This window comes from Pelophylax lessonae (assembly GCF_965119305.1).
Source record: "Pelophylax lessonae genome assembly, chromosome: 1".
In the NCBI taxonomy this organism is placed as follows: domain Eukaryota; kingdom Metazoa; phylum Chordata; class Amphibia; order Anura; family Ranidae; genus Pelophylax; species Pelophylax lessonae.
In genome coordinates this window covers 560,017,927-560,035,663 of record NC_138768.1, presented here as the reverse complement: position 1 = coordinate 560,035,663, position 17,737 = coordinate 560,017,927, and the positions used below count along the sequence as shown (strand labels likewise).

At 42.0% G+C, this 17,737-nt stretch overlaps 1 protein-coding gene across 1 annotated transcript in view; it reads left to right on the top strand.

Annotated features, from left to right (window-relative positions):
- Positions 1-10,921: 10,921 nt before the first annotated feature.
- IFI30 (IFI30 lysosomal thiol reductase) overlaps positions 10,922-17,737 on the top strand; it is a 38,687-nt gene continuing 31,871 nt past the window's right edge. The window contains exon 1 of the mRNA XM_082260806.1: positions 10,922-11,080. Within this exon, the coding sequence (XP_082116932.1) occupies positions 10,964-11,080 (117 nt within the window). The 5' untranslated portion in view covers positions 10,922-10,963. The remainder of the gene's footprint in view (positions 11,081-17,737) is intronic.

The window sequence follows — 17,737 nt, the reverse complement described above, 5'->3', positions numbered from 1 at the left end:
GGCGACCCTGAGGACCGCGACCTGGTATCCACACGCAGCGAAGTCCATCCTCTCCACCAGAGGCTCTGGCGAACTTGGATACTTCAATTCCGCACCTCAGGCTAGACTGTGACACTTACCTTGGGGGTTCCCGTCCAAGCTCCACCCTCTAGCGAACATCGGGGCCTACCTCTGCCATCAGGTTACCACAAGCAACCTAACAGTAACACCTTCACACTACCAACATAGAGTAATGAAACAGGTCTGTGTCAAGTACAGCAGTGAAGACTTCAGATTGCCTTCTTGTTAATCATTCAAAAAAACAACAGAAGGTTCAATCTTAAACTGCATAAGGGATCCATTACTGTTAGAACAGTAGAATGTGAAACTACTGTCCACAGTTGGTGCTGCTGTGAAGAGTATAGATAAATTATAAAAAAAACTTTTAGATGTGTGTCTTAGCAAAAGCAGTATACAAGGAAATGGTAAATGGTAGTGGCATTAAAACATGCAAACACACTCAGATTGAACTGGGTAAACCAGATGAACTGGTGGCTGTATTCAAGATTACCAATTGAATCCCATCACTCAATACATAACATAAAAATTATTATGGGATCTGTACTTAGGAAGCACCCTAAAGAATAATTTGGCGCAGCAGAATAATGAGTTGAAGACAAGTAAAACAAGAACACTGGCAAGTTATCATAGTGCTTTTTGAGAAGGTGATCTGGCCCAAAAACCTTTTAGCCTCTTCACATTTTACTTGGAGATTTTAATAATGAAGAATATATTTTAAGAATGATTAGAAATCTACAGTTTAGGAAGCGTAAAGTCACTTGGTGTATTCAAGGTTACTCTAATAACTTGTCATTGTCAGATTATTAAAGAAGATGAGCATTTCATCATAGTTTTGGATGCACTTTTGGAGGCATCCAAGAATACCTGTGATATTTTCCAACATAATGTTCAAAAAGTGGCCACCACTGCAACGTTACAAAAGTAATCAGAGGAATGACAAAGCAAGAAGAAATTCATAGTACACGTTGTTTATGAGCTGCCAAATCAGGTTTTATTTTATCAAGTAGGTTTAAACAAGCAAAAAATTGGGGGAGCAAACCCTGAACATGTATATCTAAAGCCAGTGCAGCTATGGACCAAGCAACATAGAATAGCGCACACATGCAAAAGAAATGACTATCAAATATGGAGACAATCCATAAATAAAAATGGGGATTTAGTCCCACCATATGGCCATATCGTGCTTAAACAGTTCCAGGAAATCACATACTGTCTTGTACTTCTTTGCCAGAGTCAGTTCCCAAAATGGAACCTCTTCCAAATTGGTGCTGGTAAAAATGTTCATAACAATTATAAGTAAAAATATTTACATATGGATCCTTCCTCAGTAATAGGACGAGGCAAAATATTTGGTTGGGTTAAACATAACCTACTATGTTTATTATCTGAATTACATAATTCAATTAAACTGAAAACCTTTTCCTTTAATTAAACCTGTTAACCTGCAATGATATTTCCCTTGTTTATTATAACAACAATTTCTTGCAATCCTCAAGTAAACCTTTGTTTAATTTGCACAATGAAATGCAGTAAGGAAGTGTGAGAATGACTCAGATGTTATTGTTTCCATTTCTCATTTTTGTTCCCTTGAAGTCTTCCAAAAAAAAAGACAGATGTAAAATTGTGACACAGGGGTTGATTTACTAACACTGGAGAGCTCACAGTCTGGTGCTGCTGTACATGGTAACCAATCAGCTTCTAACTTCAACTTGTTCAATAAAGCCTTAGCAATAAAACCTGGAAGCTGATTGGTTTCTATGCAGAACTGCACCAGACTTTGCACTCCCCAGTTTAAATAAATCAACCCCAAAACTTTTAACATAGATCACTTCTGCCTAAATTAGAAAAATGTAAACCCGTGTATATTTTTTTTAGATATACAGTGTTTGGGCCAGGAAAAAGCTAGGCTTAATAGGTCCATCTTAACACACCCAAAATCCAGTGGTGGTATTGGATTTCCAGATCTTTTGAAACACTAAGAAGTCATTCAACTTACCTTATCAGGCTTCCCCTAATTTGCTGCGAGATGGAAAGGTTAGCAGATGGCATCACGATCTCCTCCTCAGTTAATCAAAGGAAGCTCTGTATTTATTGATAAGATCAAAAGGCTTCCTAAGAATGAAAGGCATTCAGCTCAACTTGATTTTGGTTCTGGGAATGGGACGGAAATTTCCCCTTCTCCTCCTGGAACACGGTGTTGTATACTGTATGATGCTACATACAGTTTATACAGCACTGACAGTGGCAGCATATATTGGTAAAGGAAATGGTTAGTTTGGCCATCTTGGGCCAAATAAATGATTGCAAGTGATAATAAAGCTGGAGTTAGGTTTTAAGAATAATCCTCTTATTGCCCCCACAGTCAAGATAGTTTAGCTCCCTACCTGGACTACTGCTCTAATCCCAAAATATACAGTAGCTTCCCTCTATGCTTTCGGGTTAAAGAGTAAGTGTAAAGTGTAACATTATTTTTCTTAAAACGACATTGGGGTCAGTGCCAGGACAGATGTCACTGGCAGGTGAAAGGACATTGTCCTTCCAGTGTGGGTCCCGGTGCAGTAGTAAGTGGCGGTAACTCACACAAGAGCGAGAGCAATACAATCAGGCTAACACTTGGTGAAGGCAATTATAAAAAGTTGGGGGCATGCGGTTCTCCCATGTCCCCACCAACACAGGGTTGTGTCAGAATTTGTAGAGGTCCAGAAAATTGAGTGTCTCACATTCAATTAGAAAAACAAGAGGAGAAAGTAGGGGACACTGGGGCTGGGCTCAAGGTTGGGGAAGACTCCCTCCTTTAAGGGGGCAAGAGAAGTTGGGCAGATAATTTTTTTTCTCACCCTCCCAGTGGAGTACTTAGAGGAGTGCTGTGCACACCAAGTGCTATGGAGGTGCTGACTAGCAGGCCAACTCACAATTTTTTGCAATTTTTTTTTGTGCATGCAGATGCTGCAATGCCTATGATATTTTCCGCTCAATAGTTTTTATTAATTCAAGAAGGGGAAAACAAATTAATCAAAAGATTAGAAGAGATATCACCATAGCACACAGAAGGTCCTATGATATTAATAGCACTGGAACCTTGTATCTGCCTGTCTCAGCAGTTCAGACCTAGGGGAGGCTCCTCCTTGGCTTTGGTCACATTATACAGACGAGGGGAGGACTTCCCTCACGCTGAACTGCTGCTGCATCTGGGAAATAGAGAGGGGAGATCTATATTGGGAGTCTGCACTGCGGGGAGGGGTCTCTAATGAAAGGAGGTTTGCATACATTCCAACTTTAGAACATGAGGATAAGGGACAATTCGGGGAGATAGTGACCGTCAGTGCATGGCAAAAAAATAAAACCCAGCCTTCCTTGTACCTAGAAGATATGCTTTGTTTGCTAAGTCACAAGCAAGAGTCTCACAGACACATATAAACCTCAGCACAATTTAAGTTAACACTCTGTCTGAGCCTCCCTTAAAAAATAACTTCATTAAAATAGCCAGTGACTGCTTAGGAACCAGCAACAGTTGAGACAACGAATACTTTGTTGGAAAGTACTGTATAAAATATACAATATAATGTATGTGGTGCAGGAGCCTGTAAGGCAGAATGCAGGGGTCAAGGGTACAGGGTCCAGGAATATGTAATGCACATAATACAGGGGACCGGAGTGTGTAATATGTTGTAGTTGTCAGAAGTACAAAACAAAAATAAGTGCAGAAGTCAGGGGTGTGTAACACAAAGTGTAGAGGTTAGGAGAATGCAAAATTCCCCCTACTCTCTCCACTTTACTCTTTCAGTAAAAAATCCTCACTCACTTCCTTCTCAATACCCCCTCCCATTACAAATCCTTTTTTCCAACAAATCCCTCCTTCTGGACAAATCCCCCCCCCCAATCTCCCCTGCCAGAATAAATCATCTTCCTCCCCAATCCCCCTTCCCAGCAGAAATTCTCCTCAACTCCCCAAATCCTCCCTCCTAGCACACCCCCACCCCCTATTCCAATACAAATTCCCCCCAATTTCCTTCTCCACATCCCTCCAGCACAAATCCTCCCCCCAAAGCACAATCCCCCTTTTAGAACAAATCCCCCCCCATATACATTTTTTCCGCACTTATATCACAAAACTTCTTCCACGGCACACACACCCCAAATTTCCCCCTTCCAAACTCCCCAGCACAAACCCTTTCCCCCAAAATCCCCCCTCCAATCACAAATCCTCTCCCCTCCCAGCACAAACTCCTACCCACAGCACAACCCCTCCCCCCCCCTACATCCCTCCTTAAATCTTTTGAATCCCAATGCCCTCTACCACCACAGATCCTCTTCAGTCACCTCTCCAAATACAAATCCTTTTCCCACTTTTAGCACAAATCTTCTGGAGACCTCACTTACACAAATATATTGATAAAGTCCAGAGACGGGTAACAAAGATGCTGAAAGGTTTGGGGAATAAAATATATCGGAAAGGGGAAACATGATTAAAATCTTTAAATACATCAATAAGGTTTAGGAGGGCAGTTTTTTCAATATGAAACCAAAATCAAGAACACGGGGACGTGACCTCAAACTAACTGGAGGAAAGTTCAAAACTAATCTTTGAAAGTATTTTTTTACTGAAAGGGTAGTTGATGCATTGAATAAACTACCAGCAGAGGTAGTGAGACAGGAAATAGCTTCAAACATGCTTGTGACAAACATACCATATTTTTCCGTGTATAAGACGCTTCTTTTTGCTAAAATCGTTATACTGAAAATCGAGGGACGTCTTATACACGGGCAGTCAGCAGAGGAGAAAGCCGCGCGGGTGCGTAGCTGCCCATACCCTGTCAAAGAGGCTTCCTCCAATCACGAGCCCTGTTACTGACATCAGCTGATGCCATAATTGGAGATAGAGAGTGCACAGATGCGATCCAGTTGGAGGTGGAGAGTGCGAAGATGCACCAGGGACCGTTCTGAGCCCAGATGTCACAAAATAAAAAAATGAATACTGGTAAGCGATTGTCTAACTCTGCAAAACTCAAACCTAATGTAATCAGCTACGCAAAAGAGCATTAGAATAGGGCTGCAGAGAGACAGCTTGGACCTCTTCCCACTGAGTGTATGACCAGAGAGTGAAGAAAACAGGAAAAACAACTCCTTAAGATGCCAAAAAAGAAGAAGGTCTTAGGAGGAAACCCAGCAAAATGGCCAAACTTGGAGCAGAGGCTTAAGACTTGGAATATGGAGCAGCGCCAGAGTGGCTTATGTGTGTCATCCAAGCTTATTCAATGTCAGGCAAGAATATTTGCAAGCGAAATGAACATTGTTGATTTTACAGGAAAGATAAAATGGTGCTTCAAGCTCTTGAGGAGAGAAGGGTTGGCCATGAGAACACAAACAAAGTTAGCTCAGAAATTGCCACCAGTTGATGAGGATAAAATCCAACAGTTTCACTCCTATGTCATATAACTTTGGAAAAAATATGATTTTGAACCAAGTCAGATTACAAACATGGATAAGGTGCCTTTCAATCTGATGTGCCTTCCAACAGAACTGTTGATGTGAAAGGAATCAAAACAGTGGCAATCAAAACAAGTGGCCATGAAAAGACACACTGCTGTATACTGCTGTGCTTTCATGCTGTGCAGATGGTACTAAACTGCCTCCTATGCTTTTTTTGTAAGAGGAAAACATATCCTAAAGAGACCATACCACCTGGCATTATCGTGCAAGTTCAAGAAAAATGATGGATGGATGAATGAAGACATTAAGCCCATTTGGTTTGCAAAGGTTTGGTCCAGAAGACCTGGAGGGCTCTTAAAGAAGCCAGCTCTGCTTGTCTTTGATTCGTTCCAAGCACATTTAACAGAAAAGACAAAAAGGGTTGCATCAGTCTTGTGAACATAGCTAGCAGTTCTTCCTGTTGGACTTACAGGTCAGCTACAGCCACTAGATGTGTCAATCAACAAACCATTTAAAGCCCTGATGAGGGAAGAATGGAGTAGATAGATGCAAAAAGCAGGTGATAACTTGACACCGACAGGAAGAGTGAAAAAACCAACCATTACTGAGGCCTGCAATTGGGTCCTAAACTCAAGGTATGGCGTCAACCAAGTGGTGATTGTGAAGTCCTTCAAGAAATGTGGAATCAGCAATGCAATAGACGGAACTGAGGATGTTCCCACATATATAGACAGTGACTTAGAAGACAGCAGTGATGCAATAGTAGTTGAAGAAATTGAAACGAATGAAGAAGAGAGCAGTGATGCAACAGAGGCTGAATAAAGTGATATGCTGCAAAATATCATAGTTACGGGTATGTATACATTACCTGCAGTACGGGTAATTACTAAATAAAAATGTGTCCTGTTTTATGTTTAAAATATTGATTTCTTAAATCTGGGTTGGAAAAGTGGGGAACGTCTTATACACAGACAAATGTGGTAGAACTATACTCAGACAATAAAGTTAATGGAAAAAAAATAATAATATAAAATGGGCAGATGTGATGGACTACTCTTTTTCTGCCATTACTTTTCTATGTTTCTGTTTCCGAATTTGTACAGTGAGTTGCGCGTCCATCTCCTCTCTCTCTCCCCCACTCTCATCATTCTTCCCCACCCCAATATGACTATCCCATATTAATCTTCCATTCTTCCCTCCAGCCCCCCTTCCATCATCACAATCTGCTTCCTCATTCCTCTGATAAAGGAAACACAAGGAGAACAGTCACAACAGAGGTCCTTATTACCATTTCAAATGAAGTGTGTGCTTATATGCATTCACAGATAGGCGGCCCGACTTATTGCACAATGATTACAGACCTGGCATGCTCAGACTTTTTACCTGCAGACTTTAAAATATACATTGTATCTTTACATCTCTATGACTGTCCAACAGTTGCTAAGTTTTCTGTTTAATTTATAAATTAAGAATATATTTAAAGCGGTGTTCCAGTCCCCCAATTCATTTTTTTTTAACCACTTAAGCCCCGGAGGATTTGGCTGCTAAAAGACCAGGGGTTTTTTTGCGATTTTTTACTGCGTGACTTTAACGGACAATTGCGCGGTCGTGCGACGCTGTACCTAAACGAATTTGACGTCCTTTTTTTCCCACAAACAGAACTTTCTTTTGGTGGTATTTGATCACCTGTGCGATTTTTTGATCATGCGCTATAAACAAAAAAAGAGCGTCAATTTTGCAAAAATAACAAAATTTTTCACATTTTTTTATATGAAATTCCCAAAAAAAAAATGTAAAAATCAAAATTTTTTAACATTTTCGGCCAATTTGTTTTATGCTACATATGTTTGGTAAAAAAAATCGCAAAAAGCGTATTTTGATTGGTTTGCGCAAAAGTTATCGCGTTTACTAACAAAGGGAAAGATTTTTGTCATTTTTGGTGTTTTTTTTTTTTAACGCGTAATGGCGGCGATCTGCGATTTTTTTTCCGGTGCTGCGACATTGCGGCGGACAGATCGGACCCTTGACTGACATTTTTGACACTTTTGGGGGTACCAGTGACATTACTGCAGTAATCAGTGCTATACATATGCACTGTTACTGCAAAAATGACACTGGCAGGGAAGGGGTTAACTTTATTGGACAGGGAGGGGTTAAGTGTGTCCTAGGGGCGTGATTCTAACTGTGCAGGGACATTGCTATTGGTGTAAAAACAAAGATCAACGGTCCTACATAGTAGAACCGTCTGATCTTCATTTTTACACCAGGGAGAATGACGGGCGGCTTGTTTACATAAGCCGCTCCGCCTTTCTCCCTTCACAGGAGCGATCGTAGTGTGACCGGCGGACATCGAGTCTGCCGGTCACATGCACTGACTTGTCTGTGAACGAGCCGCGGCGCGCGCGCGCCCGCCCGCAATTGGCTCGCAAGTCAGTGACAGGCGAGTGACGTATCCATACGTCACTCTGCCTGGCCGGGGCTGACCGCCGCAGTATATAGTCGTGCGGCGGTCGGCAACCGGTTAAATACTCCACGGTAATTGTATTCACTTCAACATTTAGATAATCTTATGAATATGTTCCTTTTATTTTATGTTTAAATCATGCAAAACTAACCTGATCTTGGAAGCAGGCAGGGTCCATCTCTGCTGTGGGCATCTAAAGCCCTCTTATCCGCATTTCTGGGATTTGGTGCAGCTGGCTACCCAGAATGCACCTACCAATCTTGAGCCTTCTCAGTAATACCATGCAGAAGTTCCCACCCCATTGCTATAGCAACCTGTCAATGAGGACATCCTGTGCCTCCCCATTGCGTATTTCTGGTATTGAAATCACATGAGATTACGGTATTAGGCGACTCCCATGGACTGCTAGGATAGATGACGCCGATGTCCAAGGAGTCCATGGGAATCACCAAGTTACATTATCGCCTTGGCGGCCGGAGCTGGAAGTGCTCCTGGAAATAAAGAAAAAAAGGTATTTAGACAAAAATTAAAAATGATTTACCATTTTAATAGAAATGGGCATGGGATAGATTGTAAGTAAAAAAAATGGGCGGAACTCCAGAAAAAAAAACGTCCTCTGCAAAATTCTGGATGACTTATTCATAGTTACATAGTTAGACTGAAAAAGTCACAAACATCTTGTTCCACCAATAGGAAAGAAAAAATATAAAACAAATAAAGAAATAAACACAACCCAGTACCCACAGTTGATCCAGAGGAAGGCTAAAAAAAAAAAAAAACAATCAAGCATTATCCAATTTCCTCCAGCAGGGGAAAAAATTCCTTCTTGACCCCCAGGAGGCAATCAGATATTCCCTGGATCAACTACCCCTGGTGTCATTACTTATAAATGTTAGTATCCAATTAAATTGTGTGCATTTATTCACTTACAGAGTAGCTGGGACTTTTAGTTCCACTACCCCTGTCAGTTTCTTTCTCCATCCCTGACTCCTGTATTGTTCTTAGAATCTGTAGTTAGTCCTGATTAACCACTTGGCGACCGCCCCAGGTACATTTACTGCAACAGGGCGGCCGCTTTGTGCCTGAGTACATACCTAGTATGTGATCTGACACTTCCGGGGGACACGCGCGCCGTGGGTGACCCTCTTCTGCTGTGATTAGGACCAGTGTTGTCAACCAACCAGATTAAAATTTACTGACACGACACTCCAAATTTTTTGGCACAGCCAAGTTTTTACTGGCATTTTCAAAAATTACAGTTTTAAGTGCAAATTTCAGTATATAGGCTACAAACAAGTACAATATGCAATTAGAATAAGCAGGCACACACATGACATTGACTCTCACAGTGACACTGACAGCAGGGTGCAGCAGCACAGATGATGATGACACCTCACCAACGTTACATGTCCCCTCCTGAGTCACAGTAACAGTCTCTCTCCACGCCCGGTGGTCCCTTCAGTCCACTCCAAACAGCACTGACAGTCCCGCTCCCGGCTTTCCTTGCTCCCATCTCGCAGACCTGTACATGAGGCTCTGGCCACTCCGCTCAGCTCCCTTGCACTATGACATCACACAAAGTGCTTAGGCACTGCCTCCACCAGACCTGCCCCCTGCTGGCATAGCCGAACACACTCTAGCAGGCACTTGAGCGTCACAGCCAAATTTTTTCTGGCAAACTTTTCCTGTCACTGACATTTACTGGCAGGAGGAAAGTGCCCATTTTTTACTGGCTGCCAGTAAAAATCCTGATGGTTGGCATCACTGATTGGGACCCGCCGATCATTTGGGACACAAGCAGTCTGCCTATATAAACAAGGCAGATTGTCATTCTGTCAGAGAGGAAGGCTTTGATCCTGTGTTTCTGCAAAGCAGGAACACGGTCCCTTGCCTTCCCCTAGTCAAAACACCTCCCCCAGTGTGAGAAAGAACAACCTAGGCACACAATTAACCCTTTGATCACCCCTGATGTTAACCCCTTCCCAGCCAGTGTCATTAGTACAGTGACAGAGCATATATTTTTTTTAGCACTGATCACTGTATTAGTGTCACTGGTCCCCAAAAAATGTCAAAAGTATTAGTTATGGGTCCGATTTTTCCGCCACAATATCGCAGTCCCGCTATATCGCTGATCGTTTGCCATTACCAGTAAAAATAAAAAAAATAAAAATATCCCCTAGTTTGTAGACTGTATAACTTTTACGCAAACCAATCAACATACGCTTTTTGGGGTTTTTTTTAAACCAAAAATATGTAGAAAATACATATTGTAACAAAAGGAATGGTAGTAAGAAAGCTAGCAAGAGATTGGGAAGGAAACCCAAGCGGTATAGGCTAAAAAATGAATATCTTTATTGAAAGCTCAGTGTGGTTTTTGCTTTTATTTGATTCAGTATACATATTGGCCTAAATTGATGAAGACATTTTATTTTTGACATTTTTTTATTGGGTGTGTTTATTAGCAGAATGTAAAAAATATTGTTTTTTTTTTTCAAAATTGTTTATAGCGCAAAAAATAAAAACCGTGGAGGTGATCAAATAGCTCCATTTGTGGGGAAAAAAGGACAAAAATTTGATTTGGGTACAGCGTCGCTCGGCCGCGCAATTGTTAGTTAAAGTAACACAGTGCCGAATCGCAACAAAAAGACCTGGTCACAAAGGGGGGTAAATCTTCTGGAGGTCAAGTGGTTGAATTAAATACTGACATAAATCCCCCATCGTGTTCTGCATTAGCAGAGACTTTGTGACATGACCTTGGCATAATTAAATATCATAGGTAATCTTTAATCCTGTGTCACACATGAGCACCCCCTTTTTTTTTTTTTTTTGCCTTGCCTATTTTTGTCGCTAGTTCTTCTTTAAATAAAATCTTTGTGTTCTGCATAGACTGTAAGTGTGAAGAGAAGTAAGTGTGGGAGTATCAGGAAGAGGCTGAGATTTGGAGGAGTGGCTGAGTGTTTATAACTCCTTTCTACTTGCACTTTCTCATTAGACATTACTGCGGCTACAATGAATTCTGTTGTGCTTCTCGTCACCTTTTTCTTTGTGTGTGCATCAGCCCAGCTCAAATGTCAGCATCCTCCAAGTCAATGGTGTTCGTCCTGGGAAATCGCTAAAGCCTGCCAGGTAAGCAAAAAAAAAAAAAAAAAAACTTTGTTTTAGAAACTTTATATTTTGAAGATATTTCTATGTTGTTGAGTATTTTCTGTGTGCAGTCTCATTTATTTCTCATACTTTGGTTACACTCACTCGCTTGCTGTAAATATTTCACCCAGTTTGATTTTTAAATAAGTGAACTTGATTAACAAGGTCGATCAACCTGTAATTCCAGTGTGCGTGGACTTTATAGTCTGCTGTTTTCATTTAAAAGAAACCTGACTCCTATTAGAGCTTGGTTTCTTTACATGTTTTATATGATATTACTATACCTGATTCCCCGCTGATAGGGGGGGACTACCGCTCCTCTTATAGGGGGTCCAAGCACACAGGGTTAACACAGAGAGGGGGATTAGTGATGGATGACAATTGCAGAACTCTTCCTCCAGCAGCCCCTCTCCATGCTGCCAGCTTTTATCTGCTGAGAAAGAGACAGTCGTCCTCACTAATCCCCCTCCCTGTGTGCCCCCCTCCCAGCCCTGGCTCTAATGTTAGCTCTGATCCTGAGTTTGTTATCTCTGTAACTTTGTTTCTCCCCCTCTGTCTTTCTAAACCCATTGCTTCAACTGCTCAGCCTGTATATTTTTTTCATCTCATCTTCATTTTTATTTATTAACTCAGTTTTGTCGTTTAGATTTAACAGGAATTCTTGAGTTAAGTTGTATTTGTGTCTGCTAATAATGATTTTATTGTAGTGTTAGGGAAATTTAGCTTTAATATTTTTTTTTGGGGGGGGGGGGCTGCCAGGTAGTCTGTAAAGGGTCCCACAATTTCTATCAGCCGCCCTGCCTAAATAATAAAATAATAAAGTAATAAAATGATTACTTAAAACGGTACAGTAAGTGCCGGTTCACACATATGAGATATCAGACATTGCATGTGATTTGCACCGCACTGCTGTGCAAGTCCCATGCGATGTCTGTGCGATGCAAATTTAGCCAAACAGATTGCATGGCTGAATTTGCATCGCATTCGGACCAAAGTCGCACAGGACCTTTCTTTGGGTCCACACCAGAATTGGATCACATGGGTGTTCACTCCTATGCGATCTGATTCCTGTCTGAACTGACAGTTCGCACTGCGATATACGAGCTAATCTGGGGGTATCTTAAAGCGGTAGTATCCCGCTTTTTTACTCTTTTACCTACAGGTAAGCCTATAATAAGGCTTACCTGTAGGTACAAATAATATCTCCTAAACCGGCATGGTTTAGGAGATATTTACAGTGCATGCAGCCGCTCGCGCGAGCGGCGCATGCGCTCTGAAGGTCCGGAGGGACCTTCAATCTATTTGCCGGGAGCTTGCCGGAAAATCACTCCCGCGCGCATGCGCGGTAGTGACGTCATCGCGGCTCCGGCCAATCATCGCGCCGGAGCCGTCTCTTCCAGCCAATCACCGCGCCGGAGCCGCCGAACCCGGAAGAGACGGCGAGGGATCATGGCAGCGCCCGCAGCGATGTCCGGGGGTCCGTGTCGGGGCTTCGTTCTAAGGTAAGTAATACATAATGAGCTAGTATGCGATGCATACTAGCTCATTATGCCTTTGTCTTGCAGGTTTTTTTTTTTTTTTTGAACTTTGGGTTTACAACCGCTTTAACTTTGTATTGACACTCCCACCAGTTCGCATATGGCAGTGTGTACTGCCTGTGAGTCAGGTGTGATGCAGAAACCCGCAGTGGATTTGCAGGGTTCCCGCATCGCACCAATATGAACCGCCACTAAAGATATCAAATCTTATAATAAGTTAAAGGCTATATACACACTGTTCCTCTGGCAACTATTTGTGAGGAAAGCTACACTGTATTGTCAAAAGTATCAGGAGTATAAAGGAGTGAAGATGGATGCTGTCCAGGCACCCTATGTCCTCCTTACCAACCAATGACATCACTGGTTGTTAGGACGCCGGTGTCTAGAAGGTTCTAACGGTGCGCAATAAAAACCTGTGGCTTTGTGTAACTGAAAGCCAGGTTTGACCCACCCATTTACTTGTATACAAATGTTTAGCAATTTTTAGGCATTTTGCCAAGGTGCCCCAGGGTTCCTGGGCACCCTGCTTGGAAAGGGGGCAATAAACTATTGCAAGTACACTACATCGATATTGGGAATATATATTTGATACCCTAAATACATTAAACTCTACACATGTTCATGCAGATCCAAAATTAGCTCTGTTAGGGATTATATAGGAAGATATTCTACCACCTGTAATGCATGCAATGTGGTTGGGATTTATGTATATAGCCTGCAAACTAATACTGCCGAAATGGATATCAAACTCCCCATCAACAATTGCCCAATAGGTTGATGCGATTAATATTAATTTAACCACTTGTCAGCCAGCCGCTGCAGTCTTACGGCGGCAGGTCAGCAGGTTCTCGCGAATCCTGTACGACGGTCCATGGTAGCGATCCTGAGGGCGTGCCCCGTGAAGAGAGGACAGCGGTCTGCTGCTGTAAACACGGCAGACCGCTGTTCTCTCTGGTATTAATGCAGAGCTCCTATGTTCCTCCTATTTAGGAACACAGGTCTCTTTATTGATTCCATAAGCCCATCCCTTCTACAGTTAGAAACACCCCCTAGGCTCACACTTAACCCTTTGATCACCCCTGGGTTAACCCCTTCCCTGCCAATGTCATTATTACAGTAACAGTGCATATTTTTTAGCACTGATTACTGTAGTAATGTCACTGGTCCCCCCAAAAGTGTCAAAAATTTCAGTTAGGGGTCCGATCTGTCCGCCGCAATGTCGCAGTCCCGCTAAAAATCACTGATTGCCGCCATTACTAGTAAATAAATAAATACAAATGACATAAATCTTTCCCCTAGTTTGGGATTTTTTTTACCAAAAATATGTAGCAGAATACAAATTGGCCTAAAATAATGAAAAAAAAAATAGATTTTTACATTGGGGGAGGGGAGGGGGAGTTATATAGCAGAATATGAAAAATATGTTTTTTTTGTTTGTTTTTTCAGAATTGTCGCTCTTTTTTTGTTTATAGCGCAAAAAATAAATAAATAAAAAAAAATTGCAGAGGTGATCAAATACCACCAAAAGAAAGCTCTATTTGGGGGGAAAAAAGGACATCAATTTTATTTGGGTACTGCGTCGCACGACCGCGCAATTGTCCGTTAAAGTAACGCAGTGCCGAATCGCAAAAAATAGCCTGGTCATTAAGGGGGCAAATCCTTCCGGTCGAGAACTGGTTAAGAAGGGAGGAATTGACATATAAACATAGGAAAAGCCCAAAAAAGTTCCAAAAAATTTGGATTCGATCACTAGACTCAAATTTGTTCAAGCAAACATGTGGAGTTTATCGATGTGCAGATTGAATGTTAACAGAGGGATACATATATGGCATGGGATAACAGTACATATAAGCCGTTTAGATGTAAATGTTAAACTGAACATAAGGGCCAGACCTAAAATATAGTTGAATATATATATATATAAAGAGGACAATCATTAACTCATTGTAATGTTGTAAGATTGTAAGTTACAATGATTGCATAATTAGGAAGCTGCACAGTCTATATGAAATCTTTTTTTTCTTCCTTTTTTTTTTTGTAAATGTCAATGTTTAGTGGGCATGTAAGGTTTGTACAAGGTGTGTAAGGTTTTGTTGTTAAATGTAAAAATGTTTTCAATAAAAAAATATCTGATTTAAAAAAAAAAAAAAAACTATTGCAAGTAAACATTCACTTTGCAAAATACACAGTGGGATTATTTACTAAATTTGGAGAGTGCCAAAACTGGTGCAGCTCTGCACAGAAACCAATCAGCTTCTAGGTTTTTTTTTTTGTCAAAGCTTAATTGAACAAGCTGAAGTCAGAAGCTGATTGGCTACCATGCACAGCTGCACCAGATTTTGCACTCTCCAGTTTTAGTAAATTAACTCCAGTGTCCCGTCCTTTGGTAATTCGCCCTCTGAGTGTCAGTTTGATTGACTCTGAGAAGTACAGAAGATAACATTTCTGAGTACACACACATTTGCAAGCAGGCCTTAAAGTGGTTGTAAAGGCAGAAGGTTTTTTAATTCAATGCATTTTATGCATTAAGATAAAGAGCCTTCTGTGTGTAGTAGCCCCCCTCAGCCTAATACTTACCTGAGCCCCCTCTCTATCCAGTGATGTCCACGAGTCCCTCGGACTCCCCCTCCTGATTGGCTGAGACACAGCAATGGCGCCATTGGCTCCCGCTGCTTTTATTCAAAGTCAGTTAGCGAATTAGTAGCGATAGGGGGGCCGAACTGCAGCTCCGTGTCTGAATGAACACACGGAGCTGCAGCTCGGCTCAGGTGCCCCCATAGCAAGCTGCTTGCTGTGGGGGCACTTGATAGGAGGAAGGGCCAGGAGCACAGAAGAGGGACCCCAGAAGAGGAGGATCCGGGCTGCTCTGTGCAAAACCAACTGCACCGAGGAGGTAAGTAGAACATGTTTGTTATTTAAAAAAAAAAAAAAAAGAAAACAAGACTTTACAAACGCTTAAATAAAACAGTGGCAGACAACCAATTCGATTTTTAAAGGGCTCCACACATTGTTATCTGCTGCTGACAGTATACATCCCTTGTGAAGCACTAATACCATAATACAGCCACACTAAAACCAGTGACACTGGTACTAATATTTGTGAACAGCCAAACAGCACCAGCAGTGCTAATATATACAACACAACAACAGTCATGATATGCGCTGTGTTTGTAAAATTATTATGATTTTTAAATAGGATGTTAAAAATTTTACACAAATAGAATTTTTTTGTTACAATGATAATGTCACTTTTGTAGCCAAAAGTGATAGTGATACAAACTATCCAAAAATCCATAGCCCAAGACTAAGGCTCCGTTCACATGTAGGCGTTTTGGGGCGTTTTTGGGGAGTTTTTCTGCTCTAGGATCAGCTCCCAAAACGCCCAACAAGACAAATCCTATTCATTTCAATGGCCCCTGTTCACATCTGAGCGTTTTGACACTGTATACAAAACGCCCAACGCTCAAAAAAGTACATGAGCTTCTTTTTGGGCAGATTACAGGCGTTTTCCATCGATATCTATTTAATCTAAAAACGCCTGCACAAAAATCGCGGTAAAAATCGCCGCAAAAATCGCGGTAAAAATCGCCGCAAAAAACGCGGTAAAATCGCGGTAAAAAAACGCGCTACGCTCAGGTGTGAATGTAGCCTAATAAAGGAGGGTTAAAGTGATTGTAAAGCCTCATTTTTATTTATTTATTTATTTTTTATAACAAACATGTCATACTCACCTCCTTTGTTGCAGTGATTTTGCACAAGGCAGCCCCAATCCTCCTCTTCTCGGGTCCCCCTCCGGCTCTCCTGACCCCTTTCTCCTGTTGAGTGCCCCCACAGCAAGCTGCCAAAGCCGAGCCACAGCTCAATGTGTCCATTCAGACACAGAGTCGCGGCCCGGCCCCACCTCCTCTCTCCCCTGATTGGCTGAATGATTTTGATTGACAGCAGCGGGAGCCAATCTCGCTGCGCTGCTGTCTCAGCCAATGAGGAGGGGATTCCCAGGCAGCTTAGACACTCCTACAACATTGCTGGATGTAGATGGGCTCAGGTAAGTATTAGGGGGGTTGAGGGGGGCTGCTGCACACAGAAGGTTTTTTTTTATATATATCTTAATGCATAGAATGCACTAAGATAAAAAAAAGCTTCTGCCTTTACAATCCCTTTAATATGTTAAAGCGGAGTTCCGGGCACAAAATCGACCTAATCGATTTTGTGCCCATCGGCTGGATCTTCTTCACCTAAAAAAAGGAATTGGATAGTTAGGTATATATTTTTTTTTTTACCCACCTTGTAATTGTAGATAGAAAATACTCACCTATTCTGCACTTCCTCCCTCTGTGCCGCGGCTCCGCCGTCACTTCCTCCTTTGCGATGATTCCTGGGAGCTGAACGTCATCGCTCCCAGGAATCAATGTGACGGCACCGGCCCCGCTCGTCACTTCCGGAGTGACGCCGCATTCCCTGCTAAACAGCTTCTGGGTATGCCCAGAAGCTGTGGAGGAATGCGGCGCCGCACCGGAAGTGATGAGAGGGGCCGGTGCGGCGCATTCTGGGAGAAGAAGACACGGAAGAGGACGCGGAAGAGGATCGCGCCGGCTTCAGCTGCCCACAAGAGAGATGGCAACGCTGGAGAAGAAATTTTATAAGTGAGTATTTCTTCTTGCAGGTAAGTGCGAACCGGGACAGATCAGAGGCTATCCATTGTGGAATGTACTAGTCCTGACTGTCCCGGGGGTATGTCTATTGAAAAAACGTTTTCGTGCCCGGAACTCCGCTTTAAGTTAGCTATTTTTAATGTGTGTCTGTCAAATTTCAAGTGCTTAACACTTGTGGTTGATTTTTTTCATTTTCAAAGTTTAATTGTTAGGTAGAGTGTGACAATGGAAACTTTTGCTAAACTACATGAGCAGGAAGCATCTTTACACCTTTATGTCCTCCCAGCTTATTATTATGGCACACGTTTTTACCATAGAGTCCTGTAAGGCCTCACACATAATGAGCATTTGGGCCCTATCACAGTGATCAGTTTTTGTTCAGTTAAAAAAAGGTTAAAAGCAAAAGAGAAATGCATGAAAATGCACCCCTTTACATCCTATGATACTCT